Consider the following 22156-nt stretch of genomic DNA (forward strand, 5'->3'; position numbering starts at 1 on the left):
CCGTATGCCAGGTCAGCTTTCAATAGTGATCACTACAGCAAAACAGAAGCATTAAATTAAAGGTTTGCATGCTATCTAGAAATAAATACCTCCTAACATCTTTTAAAAAATAAATGAAGACCTAATGAAGATTTTATAGGAAATGTCTAGAAATGTTCACTAAGAACTTAGGAAAGAAAGGCAGCACTGTCAACTTCTGAATTAACCCATGTGGCTTGGCCTTGCTTCACATTATTACAGGTTGATACACCACACTGGTCTTAGGTGTGTATCCAGCATCCACTGAACACCACCATACTGAAAGCATTATTCCAGGTACTACAGTTCCTACTGACCTTATTAATAATTAGATAAACAACCAAATAAAATTAAAGAAAAAAAAATGTGCTGGGAGAATCAGAGTATGCATGCCACTGGCCATACAAGTAGCCCAGCCATAAAGTTCTTAAATAAAACTTAGTCATTTGGAGCAGGCTTTTTAGAGCCTTATACCAGAAATGGGGTGGAGGACTTCTGTGAGAGGCCCTAAGGGAGGAGGATTCAGCTGGAAAATGACTATGATATACACTTAAGGAAAAGAAGACCCACAGTAACACATATCAAGTGTTCCAGTCTTCTGGGCACGGGGGTTCTCTGGTTGCCTAGTGATTAGGATGCTGGGCTCTCACTGCCACAGGCCCCAGGTTCAATCCCTGGCCGGGGAATTAAGATCCTACAAGATAGGCAGTGCGACTCCCCCCAACACCCCCCGCAAAAGTCTTCTTAGAAAATTTTGAACCTCAAGGGCCAAAGGGCCAGAATAAAAGATACCAATGGTGGGCCAGGGCAGGAAGGATGAGGCCTGGGACAAAGTAGCAGGCAGAGCAGTAAGGGACACCGGAGGGATTCAACACAAGCACACTTCTCTGGCCCGGCTCTCTCCGAGTAGGTCTTTCAAAGATTATGATGAGAACTAACAGAGAACTCCAAATTAAAGAAGCAGTAGTTATGGAGTCTACATTTTCAGTTAGAAACTATTCTGGACTTGGCCCCTCAAAAAATGTAGAGTTATATATGTATTCATAATAGGGTGTCATTTCTTTCTCATCAAAAATGAAGGCTATTTCTATTTACTGAGCACCTACTAGTCAGTGAAGGACAGGGGAGCCTGGCATGCTGCAGTCCACAGGGTCGCCAAGAGTCAGACATGACTTTTGAGTCTGAACACAACTAAGTGACAGTCCTGGCCCACATAGAACATCTGATGTCCCAGAGACAGGAGGCAGGTGACTGCCCTGTGCAGGCTCAGAGGAGAACTGCCCCAGGGTCTTACCAGGAAGCACAGCTCCACGCCACCATCGGGTCCATGAGATTCCAGACCTCAGTGCCGTACACCAACACAGACCTCGTCACAGCTGATTTATCTAACAGCTTGAACCACATTACACAAACCAGGGATTTAGTTTGGATGCTGGCTGTTTAGTCAATGGTTTATTTTTAAAGACCTGGCTGATAACTTTGTGAAATCTTGCTCCCCCGCAGTACCCTCCTCTGATATCCTTGCTCAGAGTATTTCCTTGCTTTCTAGGCTCTGCATAAACCTCTTACTGGTTTAAAAAAAAATAGTGCCTGAATGTGCTTAGTTGGTCAGATTTTTCACCCTTTATCAGTGAATGTGTATGGCTCATGGGGAACTCTCGCAATTCAGGACAGTCCTACTTTGGCACCATAGTCGGTCAGGGACCAGCAGCTTGGAGGTTCTCTGCCTGAGCCTGGGACCACAGCCCTGGACAGACGCACTGACGTCTAGGCCGATGGGGGTGCATGTGATTCTGTTTTGAAGGTCAGCTTCGCAGGAACTGCCCTGGGAACAGAGCGGGGAATCTAGAGACTGTGCTCAGGCCCTGGGCCAACAAGGGTGAGCCTGTCTGTTTCCCAGAAGCTTTTCCAATCTGTCCCACTCCCACTATTCCTGCATGGAGTAGCCCAGTGTCTGCACACACAGACGGGTGGGGGGCTGTGGGCCCCCTACTGGGTGACTTTCCCCCGGAGTCTGGCAGGGAAGTTTCTGGCAGGGCTGCTGTGTCCCTTGCTGGAGTGCATCACAGATTCGTCCTCTGAACTACGGGCCACCAAGCTCCCCATTGTTTTCAGCACTGCCCTCATGCATGGACTTAAGCAAGGTCTGTTCCCAATAAAGTTCACAGGGAAACAAATTTTGTTACGCATTATTTGTCAACAGATTTGTAATAAGGAGAGTAACTGGTTTTAACTAAAAAGGAGTTCAAGGAAATTTGTAGTACATATTATTTTACACTTAAACTTTTTTCTCAAGATTGCTTTTTTTCCTCTTAAATATATGCATGTTTATACATCTGTGTGTGTGCTTCATAAAGTACAAAAACAACTTGAAAGGGAGTGGATTCTAGATTCTGTCTGACACATACTTTGAGACATCGATGCCAATGGCTCTGCTCTAAAGGTTTGCTTTCTAACATATAAAATTAGACAAGAAAGACTCTCTAAAGCCTCTTAAATTTCACATATTTTGTGTTTATATACCTTACCTAGATGTCTGTAAACTTACTAAACACTAGAAACAATATACATGCTCTTCTTCAAAGTAAAAGGATATGCCTCATGTTAAATAATTACACTATTCTTAAAATTATAGAGGAAACTGACATATCATTTATCTTCCAATACAGTTAACAGGGACAGGGAGGCATGCTACATTCCATGGGGTCACAAAGAGTTGGACACAACTGGGCAGCTGAACAACAACAGTTAACATTACTAGGCTCACACGATACGATTTAAAGAGAGAAAATGAACTGCAGAAAAACTGTAAATATGGCCAACTTGTCTTACACGAACTATGTCTAGTAATTTTTTAACAGCAAGCACTAGCTATAACCGATGCCACTTAAGGCTCAGTAAAAATGAATTATTAAATTGGTCTGCTTATATCCTATTACTGACTTCTTATGAATACTTGATTTTATTTGGTATAATTGACAAGAGTTGACAGCAAAGGACAGGTTTAATGATCATCAAATGAAGATTAACTCATGTATGGGTCGCCTAGGAGAGCTGGCGATCAAGTAATTGATGGGACCCTCAGAGACAGGGCACACGAGTCTGTCATAAGTTTTAATAAGTTACCCTGTAATATTAGCAGCCTGCCTGCAACAGCTCACACATGCAATGGCTCTGAAAGAGACAGGCTACGGTATGTGCCCAACAAAAGAAAAATAGACATTGACTTTGCATATGTAATACCAGATCGTTTGCCATTAAACTTAATTTCTAAATCATTTATATGACTTAATGACTCTGCATGAAATTTTTAAGCTGTGGCAAGATGAATAGTACCACACAGAGAATGCAGAGGAGTACAGTGTCATTTACCTACCCCTCGCCCACTAACAAGTGACAGCTGATCTCTTGTGGTATGTCCCAAACACTTAAACGATAATGTCATCACTTAGGAGACAAGTGAAAAAGATATTGGCATTTATAAGAGATTGATGAAAATTAGTTCTAAAGCATTAATTTCTCTTAATACCACTAGAAGAATTGTGTGCATTCAGGAGATATTTGATCTGAATTAAGAAACTGATGAAGCAATTGATTAATTGGAATTTAAGCCATCAGTCACCAGATCCATCAACAGCTTCATTTACATTCTAAACAATCAACTGACGGCCCGATAGAATACCCTGTATTAATACACAGTCAATATGATGCCACCAAGAGACTCGCTGAGCTGTATTGACAAACGCCCAGTGGCTATTGTCCAAACTTGAACATGCTGCACAGATTTAAGACTTTTATACTGCCTAGTGTTAAAGATTTTTATTATAATAGACAATGTATTATCAGGGCTTTCTGAGCTGAAACTAAAAAATAATAAAGTAATATTTATAGTGTTAGCAGATACACAAAAAATTCTGAATGTGTACTTTTAAAAATTACGCTTTAATTAAAAAACTTAATTATATAAAGTCACAGAAACAGAATTTCTAAAAATAAATCTTTGATTGAAAGTAATATTATGACACAAATTTTACATAGCTAGAAGCTATGCAGTCATTTTATAAAGAGAAGAAAAATATCATGAAACAGGAATCTGACATGTTAATATCTCCATATAAGTATTAGTAACTATTTTAACAATTAAAACTTGACATAAAAAGTCCTAAACCTGAGAAATATAACCACAGGTTAAAACAGATGACAGCATGATCTTAAACTTGGATCATTAATAATCTTCTAGGAATATGTGCTATTGCTATTGCTAAGTCACTTCAGTCGTGTCCGACTCTGTGTGACCCCATAGACAGCAGCCCACCAGGCTTCCCCATCCCTGGGATTCTCCAGGCAAGAACACTGGAGTGGGTTGCCATTTCCTTCTCCAATGCATGGAAGGGAGAAGTGAAAGTGAAGTCGCTCAGTCATGTGCGACCCTCAGCGACCCCATGGACTGCAGCCTTCCAGGCTCCTCCATCCGTGGGATTTTCCAGGCAAGAGTGCTGGAGTGGGGTGCCATTGCCTTCTCTGCTAGGAATATGTAAAATAATAAAAAAATTACCATACATGTATATTATGTACATTTTTTTCAGGAACAAAGTGATAATTCTTAAGAGTCTCAAAAAGATCTATGTCCTCCAAAAATTAAATATCATTACCCTACAGAAAGAAACTGTCCCTACAACATACAATACAAAGCAAAATCTGAGAAAAAGGAGACATTTTTAGAACATAATCCATTTGGATACAATTCTATTTATCTGAAGTCAGCACAATAGACTATATCATTTGTCACTATAACACTATAACTAATGTTCTAATATTCTATTTGTCTCGCTATCTTACTATGTCATGCCATAACAATTATACAGTGGCTGAATTACAATTTCCAAAACTTTAGCAAAGAATTTGTATTCTAGCCTTCAGATTCTTGCTCTGAAAAATGGACTTTTCTAATAATCTTCCAGCTTTAAAGTGATGGATATTGTTCACATTTAATCTCCTAACATGATGTGCATAATATATGTCTTTTAAGTTAATTACCTATAGCCATTTTCACATTTAGTATAATATTCTTACATATATATCTACCATAATCACTACAAAGGCAATTAAATATAAAAGCACCTCCCAAATATACACATTTTGTTATTCATTATACTGAATACATTTACAAACAAAGATAAACAAATCATAAATAAGGAGAGATGGCAGTGTAAAAATCTCTGTAAACCCATTCCTCCATAACTGTAATGAGAACATTAGCAAAAGGTGTCAAAAGGAATTTTTTTCAAAACTCTGGAAAATAATCAGACTTGCAACAATCCCAGGTGCGTTTATTTAAGAAATGGGGCTAAATCTAGCTATGAGAGACCTGTGTGGTCTGACTTGTCCCTTTTCCAGTAACCTGCCCCCAAGTCAAACTTCACAGAGCTGAGGAAACCAGCGGTCTGGTAGACACTAAGGAGAACAAATGAGGGCTGGGACTCCCCAAACTCCACGCCCAGAGAGCTGTAATCACCTGAGTAGGTAGGGTTTGTCTGGCTTTGACCCAACCCACAGTTGAGTCACGGAGAATGGTGTTTCTCCTGGAATCTTTGTCAGAAGCAATCAGTGGCACCTGTTCATTATCACAGCTTCCTTGGGTGGTAGCAAAGCTGGGGTAAACAACAAGCTGATCACAAAATTTAAAAGAAAAGCTGGAAAATCAGATGACAAGGGGTAAGAGCTCTATATTCCCAAGAGTCTAGAAGGCCAGCTGCCAGTGCAGGGATACACACATCCCCTTGAAAACTGCAAAGGCCCAAATCTCACAAGCCTGGCAGAACTCGAGGGTCTGTACAAGCAAGACATGAAGGCAAAGGCAGAGTTTTAACTGCCTGTCACAGCTCTGCAGGTGCTAAGGGAACACTATTCTATCTGTAAAAGATAAACCTTCCAACTCTACTAGTTAATAGTAAGTCTCCATCATACAGAGTTCACTAGGTGATGGAAGGGGACAGGACTGTTACACACAGTCATTTAGGAACCTAAGCTGAGGGAAGCTCTGCCATCTTCAACAGGCAGCTCCCAAGGTCAGAGCAGTCACGGAGACGCAGCCAGCGCAGGGAGAGCCGGGGCTAAAAGCAGTGCACACAGCTTTCAGCCACCCTCCCTCTGCCACACCTCAGGGCATGGCTTGGTCTAACTGGACAGGAAAGGGAAAGGGACTGGAAAAGTAGTTCTCTAGTCTCTGTCCCACAGGAAAAAGAAAACTGCCCATTAAATAGCACACAGTAAAGTAAACTGAGGTAAAGGGAACATTTCATGCAAAGATGGGCTCAATAAAGGACAGAAATGGTACGAACCTAACAGAAGCAGAAGATATTAAGAGGTGGCAAGAATACACAGAAGAACTATACAAAAAAGATCATCATGACCCAGATAACCATGATGGTGTGATCACTCACCTTGAGCCAGACATCCTAAAGTGTGAGGTCAAGTGGGCCTTAGGAAGCACTGCTACAAACAAAGCTAGGGGAGATGATGGAATTCCAGTTGAGCTATTCCAAATCCTAAAAGTTGATGCTATAAAAGTGCTGCACTCAATATGCCAGCAAATTTGGAAAACTCAGCAGTGGCCACAGGACTGGAAAAGGCCACTTTTCATTCCAATCCCAAAGAAAGGCAAAGCCAAAGAATGTTCAAACTACCGCACAATTGGACTCATCTCACATGCCAGCAAAGTAATGCTCAAAATTCTCCAAGCCAGGCTTCAACAGCACGTGAACCGTGGACTTCCAGATGTTCAAGCTGGTTTTAGAAAAGGCAGAGGAACCAGAGATCAAATTGCCAACATCCACTAGATCATCGAAAAAGCAAGAGAATTCCAGAAAAACATCTACTTCTGCTTTATCGACTGTGCCAAAGCCTTTGACTGTGTGGATCAAACAAACTATGGAAAATTCTTAAAGAGATGAGAATACCAGACTACCTGACCTGCCTCCTGAGAAATCTGTATGTGGGTCAAGAAGCAATGGTTACAACTAGAAATGGAACAGACTGGTTCCAAATCGGCAGAGGAGTATGCCAAGGCTGTATACTGTCATCCTGCTTATTAACTTATATGCAGAGTACATCATGTGAAATGCTGGGCAGGATGAAGCACAAGTTGGAATCAAGATTGCCAGGAGAAATATCAATAACCTCAGGTATGTAGATGACACCACCCTTATGACAGAAAGTGAAGAAGAACTAAAGAGCCTCTTGATGAAAGTGAAAGAGGAGAGTGAAAAAGTTGGCTTAAAACTCAACATATAGAAAACTAAAATCATGGCATTCAGTCCTATCACTTCATGGCAAATAGATGGAGAAACAGTGGAAACAGTGAGAGACTTGGGGCTCCAAAATCACTGAAGATGGTGATTGCAGCCAAGAAATTAAAAGACACTTGCTCCTTGGAAGGAAAGTTATGACCAACCTAGACAGCATATTAAAAAGCAGAGACATTACTTTGCCAACAAAGGTCCATCTAGTCAAAGCTATGGTTTTTCCAGTAGTCATGTATGGATGTGAGAGTTGGACTATAAAAAAGCTGAGTGAAGAAGAACTGATGCTTTTGAACTGTGGCATTGGAGAAGACTCTTGAGAGTCCCTTGGACTGCAAGGAGATCCAACCAGTCAATCCTAGAGGAAATCAGTCCTGAATATTCATTGGAAGGATTGATGCTGAAGCTGAAACTCCAATACTTTGGCCACCTGATGCGAAGAACTGACTCACTGGAAAAGATCCTGATGCTGGGAAAGACTGAAGGCAGGAGGAGAAGGGGACGACAGAGGATGAGATGGTTGGATGGCATCACTGACTTGATGGACATGAATTTGAGTAAGCTCCAGGAGTTGGTGATGGACAGGGAAGCCTGGCGTGCTGCAGTCTGTAGGGTCGTAGAGAGTCAGACACGACTGAGCAATGAACTGAACTGTGAAGTGAAAGGCGCTCAGTCATGTCTGACTCTTTGTGACCCAATGGACGATACAGTCCATGGAATTCTCCAGCCCAGAATACTGGAATGCGTAGCCTTTCCTTTCTCCAGGGGATCTTCCCAACCCAGGATCAAACCCAGGTCTCCTGCATTGCAGGCAGATTCTTTACCTGCTGAGCTACAAGGGAAGAACTGAACTGAACTGAACTGAACTGAAAGTAAATTTATATCTAGCCCTAGGTGGCGCTAGTGGTAACAAACCTGCCTGCCAATGCAGGAGACTTAAGAGACACAGGTTGGATCTCTGGATCGGGAAGATTCCCCTGGAGGAGGGCATGGCAACCCACTCCAGTATTCTTGCCTGGAGAATCCCATGGACAGACAAGTCTGGCAGGTTATAGTCCATGGGGTTGCACAGAGTCAAACACGACTGAAGCAACTTAGCACGCATGCCTCTTAGGATGTAAATAATCGTAACTACAATTGGTGAAAAGAGAAAACATCTTCCTTCTTTATGATGACTTAAAATGCCCTTAAAAAAAAACCAAAACACTATTTATAAATGGAGAAAAAACTAAACCAACAACTCTAAATTTTTAACTGAGTCCTTTATAGAATTTTCATGCTACAAACAATATGCTGAGTTTCCAGAACAAAAATAACATGTTGAGCTTCCTATAAAAATAATGTTCATTTATTCAACAAAGTCAGAAACATAAGGCAGAAGGAAGTTTGGATATTACCTGACAGACCTCCCATCATTTTAGAGATGATGAAAGTGTATGACCACACGGATAGGTCATATAATTAGAAACTAGTCAAAACAGACTAGAGTTTAAGCTTCCTGATTTCCAATTAACAGTTTTTCTCTCTGACCACAAGAAGCTTCCTTTTCATTACCACTTTAGCAACTTCTTCTTGTTTAAAGCTCAGGTCATATAAATATAATTTTTACTGTGAAGCTCACTTCAACTTACCCAGGCAAATTGTCTGCTCCCTCCCATCACCCCCACATGTCTTTTAATATTTATATACAATCAGAGTATTGCTAGCTGTCAACATGTATACTTCCATAAATGAATAGATCATGAACTCTTTGAAGAGAGCAACTTGGTTTCACTCCCTTTTGTGTCCTAAGCAACAAGTAGTGCCTGGCACATGGTAAGTGCTAAATGAATGTTTGCTAAATGAGGAATAAAACTGTAAATGCAGAACAGCAATAAAAATTTGAGCAACATTATTAATTGTTTAGATATCAAAATGGATTGCATGAAAATATTCACTTGACAAACAAATTCTGATAGGATTATATTTTTTAAACCAACATATTATACAGTACAATCATTGTTTTAAACACAGTTAAATGTGATTTAGAAATTAAAGAATTCAATTATCATTTGAAGAAAAATTCTTATGAGAATAACTTTATCTTTCAATATGAAAATTAAACTGCCAAAAACCAATCATCAGCAATGCAAATAAAAATAAAAATACCTGCTTTTTCTGACGTCCTAAGAAATACCATGTCCGATGGAATTCTTTGATTCTGCAGAGTAACATAAAATATTAATTATCTGTATGTAAGTTTATAAATTAACACAATTCCATTTCAAAGGAGAAACAGCTGCTAAAAACAACTAAAATAATATTATCTCTATGCTGAAACATTTATAATTTGTATAACAAAAATGAAAATTTAATTCATATTTTAGTTAGATCTCTAAGATTTCTTTCCCCATCAATGAATCATGTAAATGCCATTTAGTGATGATCTGAAACTACTCCATTTCTGAAAAATGTTAAACATTACCATTTCTGTGGCCTTTGCTGTACTTTGACTCATACATACAATATAGTATATGTTTACTGCCTTATAAAAAAAATTATGCACTCTCTATCAGACTAAATGACCAGGAAGGGGAGAATAGTGTTCTTCCAACATCTAACACAAAACAAAGCATATCAAAAATGAACACTTAGTAAATGTTGAATGAATGAATAAATGTACAGCTGAGCAGACTAAACCCTACAAATTTGAGAAGATACTCTTTTACAAGGCAGAAAAGGAGAAAAACTCAAAGTTCACTATTCATACATTTACTTAATCACTATTACTGATGATAATTGGTATTAATTAGTACTACTAATAATACTTAGCATTAGCATTAATTAGCTGGGAAAGCTGTACAAACTAAAGAAAAATATAATAAGAATACTTCACATAATTTCATGAATTATTTATATTTTTTGAGACCTAAGTAAATATTTATATACAAACAATAAAGAAATGAATTATTGTCAGCAAGCAACAACAACAAATATAAATTGAGCTGTTAATGGTGAAAAAAGATATGCTGCAGAACAGTGCTTCTTATTTCTAACATGAAATAATTTCTAACATTTCTTTAGGCCATTATTGAGAGCTAAGGAACCCCTAGGTGAAGGGGGAATGGAAATTAGACAATGTTGGTAATAAAACCTCAACATTATCAAAATGTGTGGAACACAGCCAAAGTTAGAAAAATGGTAAGAGGAAAGTATACATGATTAAACTGCAAACAGAAGAAAAGGGAGACTAACAACACACAGGGAACTGAATATCTGTTTGAAGCAGAAAAACAAAAAGCCAATAAATCCCAAAGAATACAAAGAACACAAACATACATAGATGTCAGCAAATATAAGAGCAAAATTAATGACACAGAAAATGAAAACATATATTCCAGTAACAAACAGCAAGAAAGTACATTAAAAAATAAATGCCCATTTTGGTAATAAGAAAAAACTAGCATTAGAATAAAACAGATGAAAGATGGGAAAGTTCTCTCAATAAAAAACTATAAAAAATTTTATAAACTATAAAACATTACTGAAAGAAATTAAATAAAGAGACAGAACACACTGTGCTCTCACATTATAATATGCAGTATTACAAGTGTCCACAGACTGACCTATACATTCAATACAAACCCAATCGAAATCTTAACATGCTTTTTTGATGGGAACTGACAAGACATTCCTAATATTTAGAGGGCAATGCAAATGCCAAGAATGACTAACAACATGGAGGGCTGAATGTATAACATAACAAAACTAAATATTAGAATAATTAAGACAAGATGACATGCCACAAAGATAGATGATTTTATAATGTAAAGTAGAGAATGCTTTTATAATGTAAAGTAGAGAATGCAAAAGTCAGTCCACACAAATATGGACACCAGATTTATGAGGAAGTTGGCACTGTGGACATCTTTTAAATAAATAGCTTTCTAGAGAAAACTAGATACCTATGGGCGATGAGAAAAGGTAATACCAGGCCTCTACTTCAATAGAAACACAAAAACCTATTCCAAATGAATTATAAATGTCAAAATCAAAACAATAAAACCTAAAAGATAATACAGAAGAATACTTTCATAACTTTTTGGTAGAAAGATCGATTTCTTAAACAAGACTCCTTCCCCTCCCCCACCACAAATTAACAAAAACTTATTATAAATGAAAAGATTAATAAGGTAGATTTCATTAAACTAGGAATTTCTATTCCACAAAGCCTACTAGGAAAGAAAAGATATTTGCAAGATAAAACTAATAAAGGACTCCTATCTAGAATATCTGAAGGCCTGCAAACTGGTAAGAAAGGATAACTCAGAAGAAAAACAGTAAGAGATTTTCACTGGCGCTTTACCACTGAACCACAAGGGAAGCTTCCAAAAAAGAAATATCCAAAATCATACAAAAAGTTTTCACCTTTGACAGTTTACAGAAATGCACATTAAAACTACAACTTGCTACGTATACAATCTGGAAATGGTAATTTTAAAAGGTTGGCAGTGCTAAGTGATGGCAAACATGAGGGATGGGAACTCTTCCTGCTGACCTCAGTACTAATTTGATCCATCACTCTGCAAAACCATTTGGAGTAAGCACTCAGGTGAAACATCCACACTCCCCTAAAGCCAACAAGCCCACTCCTGAGTACATGTGCAGCAGCAAAGTGCGCATGCGTGAGCCACAACACATGGTCACGGATGTCTCGCAGCTATCATTCCTAACAAGAAAACTTGGAAGCAACCCAACTATCCACCAGTGGTAGAATGGATAAAAGTCATAGTATGCAACAACAAAATGAATGAACTGTAACTGCAGACAACAAAATGAAGAATGTCACAATCAGCACTGGATCAAAAATAAGCACCCACCCAAACACAGCTCCATCCTACTGAATTTTCCAGGCATCCTTGTTGAAAGTCAATTAACCACAAACCTAAGGCTTTATTTCTGGACTCTCAGTGTTTAATTTATGCCAGTTCCATACTGTCCTGACTGATTACTGTTATCTTTTAAAAAGTTCTGAAATGGAGAAGTGTGAATACTCGAACAATTTTGCTCATACGTTTAAAAACTGCTTTGGCTACTCTGAATCTCTGGTATTTCCATATGAATTTCAGAATCAGCTCATAAATTTCTACAAAGAAGTCAGCTAGGATGTTGAGAGGGTAGCACTGAATCTGTAGATCAGTTTGGGAGTATTCTTGTTTTAACAGTATGAATACTTCTAATCTATGAACATGGGAAGACCTTCCATTTATCTAGGTCTTCTTTACTATGTTTTGACAATGTTTTGTAGCCTTCAAAGTTTTAGACCTCTTCTGTTACATTTATTCTTAACAACGATTTTATTTGTAAGTATTTTATTTCTTTGATGCTACTGCAAATGAAATTCTGTTCTTAATGTCAATTTTAGATCATTACCCTATATTCCTCTATCCCATTTTATGTTCTATGGGCATCAATAAATAAATTAGAAACTTCAAAATAATTATTGGATACTTTTTGTTTTTCCCTCTTCAGGACTCTGAGCAACACAGGAGTAGGGACCTGTGTCTTCTTAATATACCATGGTCCCTTTCGCTGACACCTGCACTCTCTCTTTCCCCTCCAACTGGCAGGTCAGTGGTGAGCTGCCTGGTGGAGAGGCCCATATGGCCAGGAACGAGGGTGGCTTCAGGCCAAAAGCTGGTAGAACTGAGGCCTTGAATCCAAAAAGGCAACAAGTCCTGCCAACCAGCCCCAGAGTGAGACCAGCATCAGGTCCGCCCTAGTGGAGCTTGGAGGTGACGGCTAGGAGGCTGACACCCTGACACCCCTTGACTGCAGCCCTAGGACAGACTCAGAGCCAGGAGGTGCAGCTAGGCTGTACCCAGATTCCTGACCATACAAACTGTGAGGGAATAAATGTTGATTTTTTAAAAAAATTACATCAAAATGTATATGACTAACATATGGCTCAGCCATCTCTCTTGTCAGCATTTAGCCCACAGAATTCTGCAAGAATATATGTACCAGGATGTTCACTACAGCACTCTTCAATAGCAGAAAAGAAAACCATCCAAAATCTAACAATGGATTAACTCAATACTACATAAATATATTGCAAATCAATATGTTTAATTTTCTCCCATTCTGTAAAATTAGACAAACACAGCCCACAACATTATCTGTGTACACACTACTGCAACCAGATGAAGACCACTTCAGTCTTGAGGAAGAGCCCTCTCACTAAACACCCCTGCGGGCGATGCAGGCTAAGGGTGCCCTGGTGGGTTCCCAGGTGGACATAAGCTGGTACCAAGGGCTCACACTCCCCTGTAGTAGGCCTTATGAAAACCTGCCTTATTTTTTAAAAAGTTGTTCAAGAGCCTTAAAAATAAAGACTGGGCCCTCAGTAACGGTTACTCAGCAAGACTGTGCAGGCAGAGACGCTTCTCCACACAGGCAGACAGCCCAGGCAGGTAACTCCAGTGGAGTGGCGGCTTGTCCACAGCCACCTCTGACCACTGTGGCTTCCTACAACACTGACCTAAACTTTTTCTTTCTAATCCTCTTTATTTCCATCTTCCTTTTTTTTAAGCCACAGAATATCCAATAATTATGTATAATACATCTGTCTGTACAAGGAAGCTCTAGAAACTGAAACTGCATGTGCTAAGTTGCTTCGGTTGTGTCCGACTCTTTGCGGCCCTGTGGACCAGAGCCCACCAGGCTCCTCTGTCCATGGGATTTTCCAGGCAAGAAACTGGAGTGGGTTGCCATGCCCTTCTCCTGGGGATCTTCCTGACCCGGGGATCAAAGACGCACCTCTTATGTCTCCTGCATTGGCAGACAGGTTCTTTACCACTAGTGCCGCCTGGGAAGCCCCAGAAACTGAAACGTATTTCATGATAAATAGGTTCTAACTAATATAATTCTTTGGTCAAAGATATAATTCTGACAATGAAACAATAAACAGTTAACACATCTTATTTTAGACAAAATATGACTACACACTAATACGTACTTTAGCAAAAAAAAAACTATACAAAAGTCTAGATTTTTTCCTTCAGAATATCAATCTTACACAATAATGTTAAGATTTAAAATAACTGTCTCAAATAATTTCCTTCAGATGCAATCAGTCTAAATGTTAATAACTGGTATACACATGTCTAAAATATATTAAAAATGCATCAACCTTTTCCACTATGATGAGGTCTCCAACTTGTATGTCTGAACTCTTAACTTGCACTTTACCTTAAAAAAAAGAAGAAGTATAATCAACTCAATGAAATAATAGCACATCAGAGTTAAACTTTCAGTTGATAAATAATACTTCAGAAATAACTTTGGGAGGAAAAAATAACATTCTAGATATTTATCTATACTTATACTTTCAAAATAAATTTATTTCAGATGGACACAGTCACTAAAAATTAATTTCTTTCAGTCAACTCCCAAATACAGTTAACTATCCCCCAATAAGAGATGTGTCAGAACATGGACAAGGACTCCATTTGGAAAGTTCTTCCCGTATCTGCCATTATTTCAGGTCTGAGTCAAGTTACAGATGATCGAAAGTATCACTAAACAAAATAATTTGATGACAAAGCTGAATGACATGGAGATGTAAAATCCTTACATTAATACTGTGAATGGCATTGACTGGCACACAACTGACAGAAAAACCAACAAAGAAAAATAAACGCCAGATCACCCTCCACTAGTAGCTCCAAAGACACAGGTCAGGGCTGAAAACTAAGGGTTAGAGCTTTACACAAAAAGTGCTGTAGACGCTTGTGAACTCTTATCTCTACAGTATCCAGTGCAGCGTGACCATTTACAAAATCTAACACACAGAGTCTGCGTCATGTCAGCACCACAGAGAGGAGACGAAAAGCTGATGTGGACAAGGGGAGACGCCGCGGGACAGCAGTAACGAGCCCTGGTCCAGGTCCTGCTCCCTGTGATTCCTTCTCCCCTCCGTCTCGCTCCCTCTCCTGGTCTCCCTCCCTCTCCTGGTCTCCCTCCCTCTGTCCATCTCCCTTTTAGGACCAACAACAGCCATGTAGATCTATTTTTATATTTTTGTCAAAACTACTGTTTTGATAAGAGAATAGAGCCACTTCTTTTACAGTCAGTTTATTCTGAAAGCTAAAAGAACAAGAGGTAAGTTCTTACTACATTTGTTCATATTACAAAAACTAATGTTACCAGTCATTACTTGACTTATAGACCAAATTCAGCTCATTATAAAGCCTTATTTCCTAAATATCTCTGAATGCAGCTGAGTTTCAATAGAACCACATCAGTTCCTAATTATTGTTTTGAGGATATCAAAAAGTTTGGTAAATATATTTCTGCTGTTACATTTTTTCACACTCCTCAATTATACAATAAATACATAAGGGCTGAGTTACTTTCCTGGAGGGAGGTGAAGCTACTTTTTATTGATATTATAAAATAACAGTGTACTTTAGAATTACATGTGAAGCAATCTTAAGATATCTTCATAAGAGGTAAGTATCTGTTTATTAATAGCCAGAAAACTTTTTGTTTTTTCCAGTTGGTTACTTCAAGCTTCATGCTTGTACTCGCACTGCCATGTTTTTACAGCTAAGCGTCAGGCAGTGAAGACACACCCTGAGCGCATACCTCCGGTATATTGTTGTTCAACTGCCAAGTCCTGTCCGCCTCTTTGTGGCCCCATGGACTGCAGCACGCCAGGCTTCCCTGTCCTTTAACTCAGCACAATTCCCATCTTATCATTTAATTTTATGCTGTTCTACTAGCCAATCCACTTTCCCTTCCTTCTGCTTTTTTACATGTTAATAGAACTAGATGAAAAATTAAGGATTACGCTCATCCTCACCCCAAGCCCTCTGTTATTTGACAATCACTTAGAAGATAACCAAATCTGCAGCGTGTGTGCTTCTTCTCCACAGCTGATCTCACAGTAGCTTTCTGCTTCATCCCCTGCCTCGTCTCCCTCTGCTCCTGCTCTAGTCTGGCACTTTATCCTACGACCATGTAATGCCTATGCTGGTTCTCACAGGCTCTCTGCATTCGCTCTTCCTTTAGGTTGAAACCCATCCCTCCGCAGATCTCCTTACTTACACAGTAACACTATCCCATGAAGCCTCTAGAGCAGGTATAAGCAGCAGCAGATTTTATACAGACTGCTACACATGTGCTTAAAATGCTACATTGCTATAAATATTCAAACACCCGACACTCTACCAAATTTCAGATCCTGTGCACTTCAAGGACATTTAGTTTGTTCTTCACAAATGCATATCCAAACTTAACCCATTTTAAAAGAAGAGAAGGACTGTATAACCATTCATCAGTTGAAATGGGTCAAATGTCAGAATGGGTTAAAGAGAACAGAACCATAAAAGCCACATCTAACCAGATACAGACATCAACAAATAAGAATGAAAATGTATTTATTGCTTATTTCCCAAAAAAACACACGCAACATAAGAGTGAGAGACAATGATGTAATTTTTTAAAAAGCACTTGCTCACAGATAAGGAGCCCCTGGAAGGCCACAGAGCTGAAATTAAGAGCACAGCTGCTGAGCAGACGACCACCCGCATCTCAGCAGGCTGTCTGGCTGGTCCTCATTCCTGGGGGAATGGTACTCTCCCCCAACTGTCTTCACATCTTAAGTAGGAGCCTAATTTAACACAGATTATGAAGTGGGTAGCTGGGAAACAGTATATTAATTATGTTATGTTATATTATAAGGTTGGCCCAAAAGTTCATTCCATTCTTCATAAGACCTTATGGAAAAAATCAAATGAACTTTTTGGCCAACCCAATATATTAAGAGAGACTTATAATTCAGAAGAAAACCCGAAATATTGCTGGGAAGAAATTTTAAAACTCCTAAATAAAAGAAGAGGTATATTTCATTCATGGATCAGAACACTTTAATACTATTAAAGTGCCAATTCTCCCCAAAATTTACCTACAGATTCAGTGCAATTAAAATCCTAGCAGGCTACTTTTTAATAGAAATTGAAAAAGCAATTCTAAAAGTCACATGGAAATACAAAGGATGCAGTTTAGCCAAAGCAACTCTGAAAATGAAAACACAAAGCTGGAGGGCAAACACTGCTGTGCTCCAGAATTATTAATACTATGAAACAACAGTAATCAAGAGCATTGTTTTAGCATAAAGAGAAACAAACAGATCAACAGAGTGAAGAGAGAGTCCAGAAATAAACACATACACGGAAGACAACTGATTGACTAAAGTTTAAGGCAATGCAGTGGGAAAGAGGTCACCTTCTTGAAAAATGGTGCCAGAAACACCACCACCCACACCTGGTACTAATACAAAAATTTACTCGAAATAGATATGTGATATACACAGCAAATTCTAAAGCCAAAAAACTTATAAAAGAAGAAACATCGGAGAAACTAACATTTCTTTGTGAAAGTTTCTCAGGAGTCTCATAGTGTTTCATGTTTCTCAGAGAACACAAGAAAAAAATGAAAAATGACAATACCTGGTGGAGGGTAGGAAGGAGAGAGGGAGGGAGAGGTCTCCTGATGCTAGAATGCACTGTAATGAAACACTCTTCAGAACTGGTGTGGACGTGGCCTAGAGATTTGGATGAGTCAGTGGAACAGCACAGAAACTAGAGAAAAGGGCCAAAACAAATCGAATGCATTTCTCAAAGATCTGAGGAAAATTAAGAACTCGTTTTAAAATGGCATTGAAACATGTAAAATATCATGTATGAAACGAGTTGCCAGTCCAGGTTCGATGCACGATACTGGATGCTTGGGGCTGGTGCACTGGGACGACCCAGAGGGATGGAATGGGGAGGGAGGAGGGAGGAGGGTTCAGGATGGGGAACACATGTATTCCTGTGGCGGATTCATTTTGATATTTGGCAAAACTAATACAATTATGTAAAGTTTAAAAATAAAATTAAAAAAAAAAAAAAAAAGTAACTTACTGACCATTTGAGGGGGAAAAAAAGGTAGATCCCTTCTCCACATAATACCTTACACGTAAAACTGCAAGTGGAGTAAAATTCTAAGTACAAAAAAACAAAAACACAGAAACATTGTAAGGAAATTAAGATAGCTGCTTACAACACACTGGGATTGAACAGATTTTCTAAGATTAAAGTAAAAACCACAAAGATCAGAAGAGCTGCCTACAAAAAACTAAAAAGGTATCTACATGTTTAAAAAATGAAAAAAATTAATCAAACAAAATAAAAATATTTGCCACATGTGATGCAGTGGTAAAGAATCCTCCTGCCAATGCAGGAGATACAAGAGACACAGGTTCAATCCCTGGGTCAGGAAGATCCCCTGGAGAAGGAAATGGCAACCTACCCCAGTATTCTTCCCTGGTGAATCCCATGGACAGAGGAGCCTGGCAGGCTGTGGGCCATAGGGTCGCAAAGAGTCAGATATAACTGAGCGTGTACACACAGAAATTTTAATAAGGTAAAGATGAACATGGGAACAAAGGAGGAATAGACTTTTATAAAAGAGAAGAAACAGTAAAGTGTTAAAAGAGAAATAGCAAGCAAAAACAGCGAGAGGATCTCTCACCAAACTGGAAATTTAAAAAACCGGGGACCTGGGAGTCCAGTCACTAAAGAAAGCTGCAGAGCAAGCCAGACTCCAGAGGGAGCGGAGGATGCTTCCCGCATCCACACACACACGCTGATCCGGGTGAGAAGGCACTCTGTGGGCGCCAGTATTCTTTAAAGTTATGTCCCGTAGTTTCCAGGCCCTGATCTCCAAACATGTAATAAAAACTGCTAAATGTTTAACATCATGAAGAAATGAATTCATACAGGTCCTCTCAGGGGGACCTAAGGAAAAATACCAGTTATGCAGGAAATGAGCACACACATCCACTGCTGCCCGTGTACCCAGTCCCCACGGTACATGTCTACCGTGACATGGCCACGGAGAACCAAACAAAGGAGGTGATAAACCTGAAGTGCTTGCTGGTGCCTGACACACAGTAACTGAGTGATAAATATCAGTGCAGAGTCAAAATGAAATAATGCATGCTGAATATTCTTGAATGAATATTGGAATAATTATTTTCTAATGCAGAACACAGACAAGAAAGATGACTTAGTGAAAGTGACAATGCATAGACAATATGTAAAAGGCACAAAAGAGGGATTTTAAAATCTCCTGATTTTCAAGGAAAAATTATTACTGATAAATGGGGTCAATTTCACTAGAAGATGAAAAAATTTCATTGAGACATTTCATAAAAATCTTTTTAGCACAAAAAACCTAAGAATGTTAACAAGTATGGGACAACACAGTATTGATACTGAGTCAAAGATGCCCAAAAATGTAGGCATAAAGAACATCTTCTTTTTCTGAACTCTGCATGAATTAGGTTCCTGTTTGGCAAGGAACCTGGATCACAAGAAACAAGTAAATATGCAAGTTGTCTCTCTCGTATTCACACAAACACAAGTAATTTACACAAGCCTCCAGTCACAATTTCTCTCTCTCCTAGGTTTGAAACATGTTAAACAACAAAATGCCAGAATGAGTGAAAGAAATAACTAAGATATCCTGGGAAAAACAATCACCACAAGCTGTACGAAGGACCCAGCAGCAGCACAAAATTAATTCAAGTTTGTTTCTAAACATTAAGTTCCACACTAGCTTTAGGTTTAAATCTGGGAAATGGCTGACATGACTTAGCCCTGCTGAGATCTGGTGGCTGCTGAGAACACACACAAATAAACGAAGACTTCTGGGTTGATCTCATCTGCTAGAAAATAGATTGCATTAGTTCTGGGAAAAGCTTATTAGTTCATGACCGATCCATGTTTGAATTTCATGAACTTATTGTGGTAGCTGACACATAGTGGGTACTTAGTAAACAAATGTGGAAATTGTGAACTAGCCAACTGGATGAAGACAAACAAGGTATACAATCTACAAACCACTCCTTAGCAACAGGGGAAAAAACAGCATTGATTCCAAGAATCCAAAAGCAGAATGGCCACACAATTCAAACTTCTTCATCGGGAATTTTTGCAAAAGCTGCCAAGAAGCAGGAAAGTCTACATTACTCTCTTCTGTGACTCTCCTCTGTTGCTACTCACTAGGAGATAAAAAGCTTAACACAAGCAGTCACAAACAAGGAGACAGGAAGGAAGGTGGAAGCAACAGGTATGGAAGATTCCCACCTAAGAAAAGCAGTTTATGAGGCAATGAAATAAAGAGCAAACTAAAAACCATTCAGTATTCACTGAGATCACGTGCCACAGTCAAAATACTCTCTGCTTCCAAACACAGCACCTTCAAGATGTTAGCAAGTAGAAGTGGTTTTCCTTTTCAAAATAAAAAATACAACACACAAAGTTTTCTCAGTGTATTTCTACAAGAATGTGCTTGAGAACCCCAAATAAGAAAAGTTCAAATGCTGTAAAATGCTACAACAGACTCAAGTGAATCAGAGCAAAGAGCCATCAATGCCATTCAAAGAATAGTAACTGTGAAACACTAGAAGTTAAGTAGGCAGCATATATTCTTGATAAGAAAATATTTTAAACTATACTCAGCAATAAGCATAAACTCCATTTTTTTACATTCTAAATTTTACTTACCAATCATCTTTAGCAGAATAACCAATCACAAAGCAACATGCCACAGATGAAAGAACACTGGACTTGAGGTCAACAGGTCCAGGATCAAACACAAACTCCACCCAGAAGGATGGCCACTCAGGGCAGACCATTCTGCACAAGCCCCAGGCTGCTCACTGTCACTGAGACAACGCCAGCCGCCTGGGGGTGTCGTGTGACTGAGTACAGGGCATTTTCTCTGACACACTCGGGCGTCAAGCAGCACCAGCTGTCATGACTGTCACCCACGTGTGAAATGTCCAGTGCTCAGGTCACAGGCAACGATGACCAATTTTTTTAAAAAGGTAAATTTTCATTTGTATTTGAAATGAAACTAGTACAATTGTTTTAGAGTATTCTGAGTTCAAATAATACAGAATTGTAAAAGATTTATACTTCCCTGGTGGCTCAGTTGATAAAGAATCTGTCTGCAATGAGGGAGACCTGGATTCAGTCCCTGGGTCGGGAAGATCCCCTAGAGAAGGGAATGGCAACCCACTCCAGTGTTCTTGCCTGGAAAATCCCACGGACGGAGGAGCCTGACGGGCTACAGTCCATGGGGTCACAAACAGTTAGACACGACTAAGTGACTAAACCACACAAAAGATATATACCAGTCTGTTTTCCTCAACAGTTTATACTCAGTGAAAATGACATGAAAGCAGCCACTTTAAGGTAAATAATTCAGTGGCATTTAGTGCATTCAAAGTATTCTACAACCAACTCTACCAAGTTCCACAACACGCTCGCCACCGCCAGAGAAGCCCTCGCCCACTGAGGACTGTGCCCCATCCCTGCTTCCCTGGCCATGGCAGCCACACCTGCATTCTATTAACTTACCTGTTCTGTGAGTTTCAAGAGCGGCATCGCACAATACACGACCTCTGGTACCTGGCTTCTCTCACACAGCATAGCATTTTCAGGGTTCATTCATGTTCTGTCATCTATCAGTATTTCATTAACTTTTATAGCTGAATAATATCCCAGGCTATGAAGAAACCATCAATCCCTCACCCTTCATCCACTGACGGACAACCGACGTCACCGCCTTCTGCCAGCCCTATGTAGTGCAGTGACGAGCAGGGGTGTGTGTGCACCTGCTTGAGCCCCTATCCTTAATTCTAAACTTATCTGGGCAGGTCTTCATTTCACCTTCACTTCTGAGTGACAGCTTTACTAGATATAGAATTTCTGTTGACAGCTCTCCCTTCTCCAATTCCT

General features: G+C 39.3%; 1 protein-coding gene across 1 annotated transcript in view; it reads right to left on the reverse strand.

Annotated features, from left to right (window-relative positions):
* The window catches only part of ATP9B (ATPase phospholipid transporting 9B (putative)), a 151780-nt gene that overhangs the window by 97237 nt on the left and 32387 nt on the right, over nt 1–22156 (reverse strand). Inside the window, exons 6-7 of the mRNA XM_055559422.1 lie at nt 14491–14549; nt 9468–9519 (exon numbers count right to left, since the gene is read on the reverse strand). Coding sequence (XP_055415397.1) covers nt 9468–9519; nt 14491–14549 — 111 coding nt within the window. The remainder of the gene's footprint in view (nt 1–9467; nt 9520–14490; nt 14550–22156) is intronic.

This window comes from Bubalus kerabau, chromosome 21, assembly GCF_029407905.1.
Source record: "Bubalus kerabau isolate K-KA32 ecotype Philippines breed swamp buffalo chromosome 21, PCC_UOA_SB_1v2, whole genome shotgun sequence".
Lineage (NCBI taxonomy): Eukaryota > Metazoa > Chordata > Mammalia > Artiodactyla > Bovidae > Bubalus > Bubalus kerabau.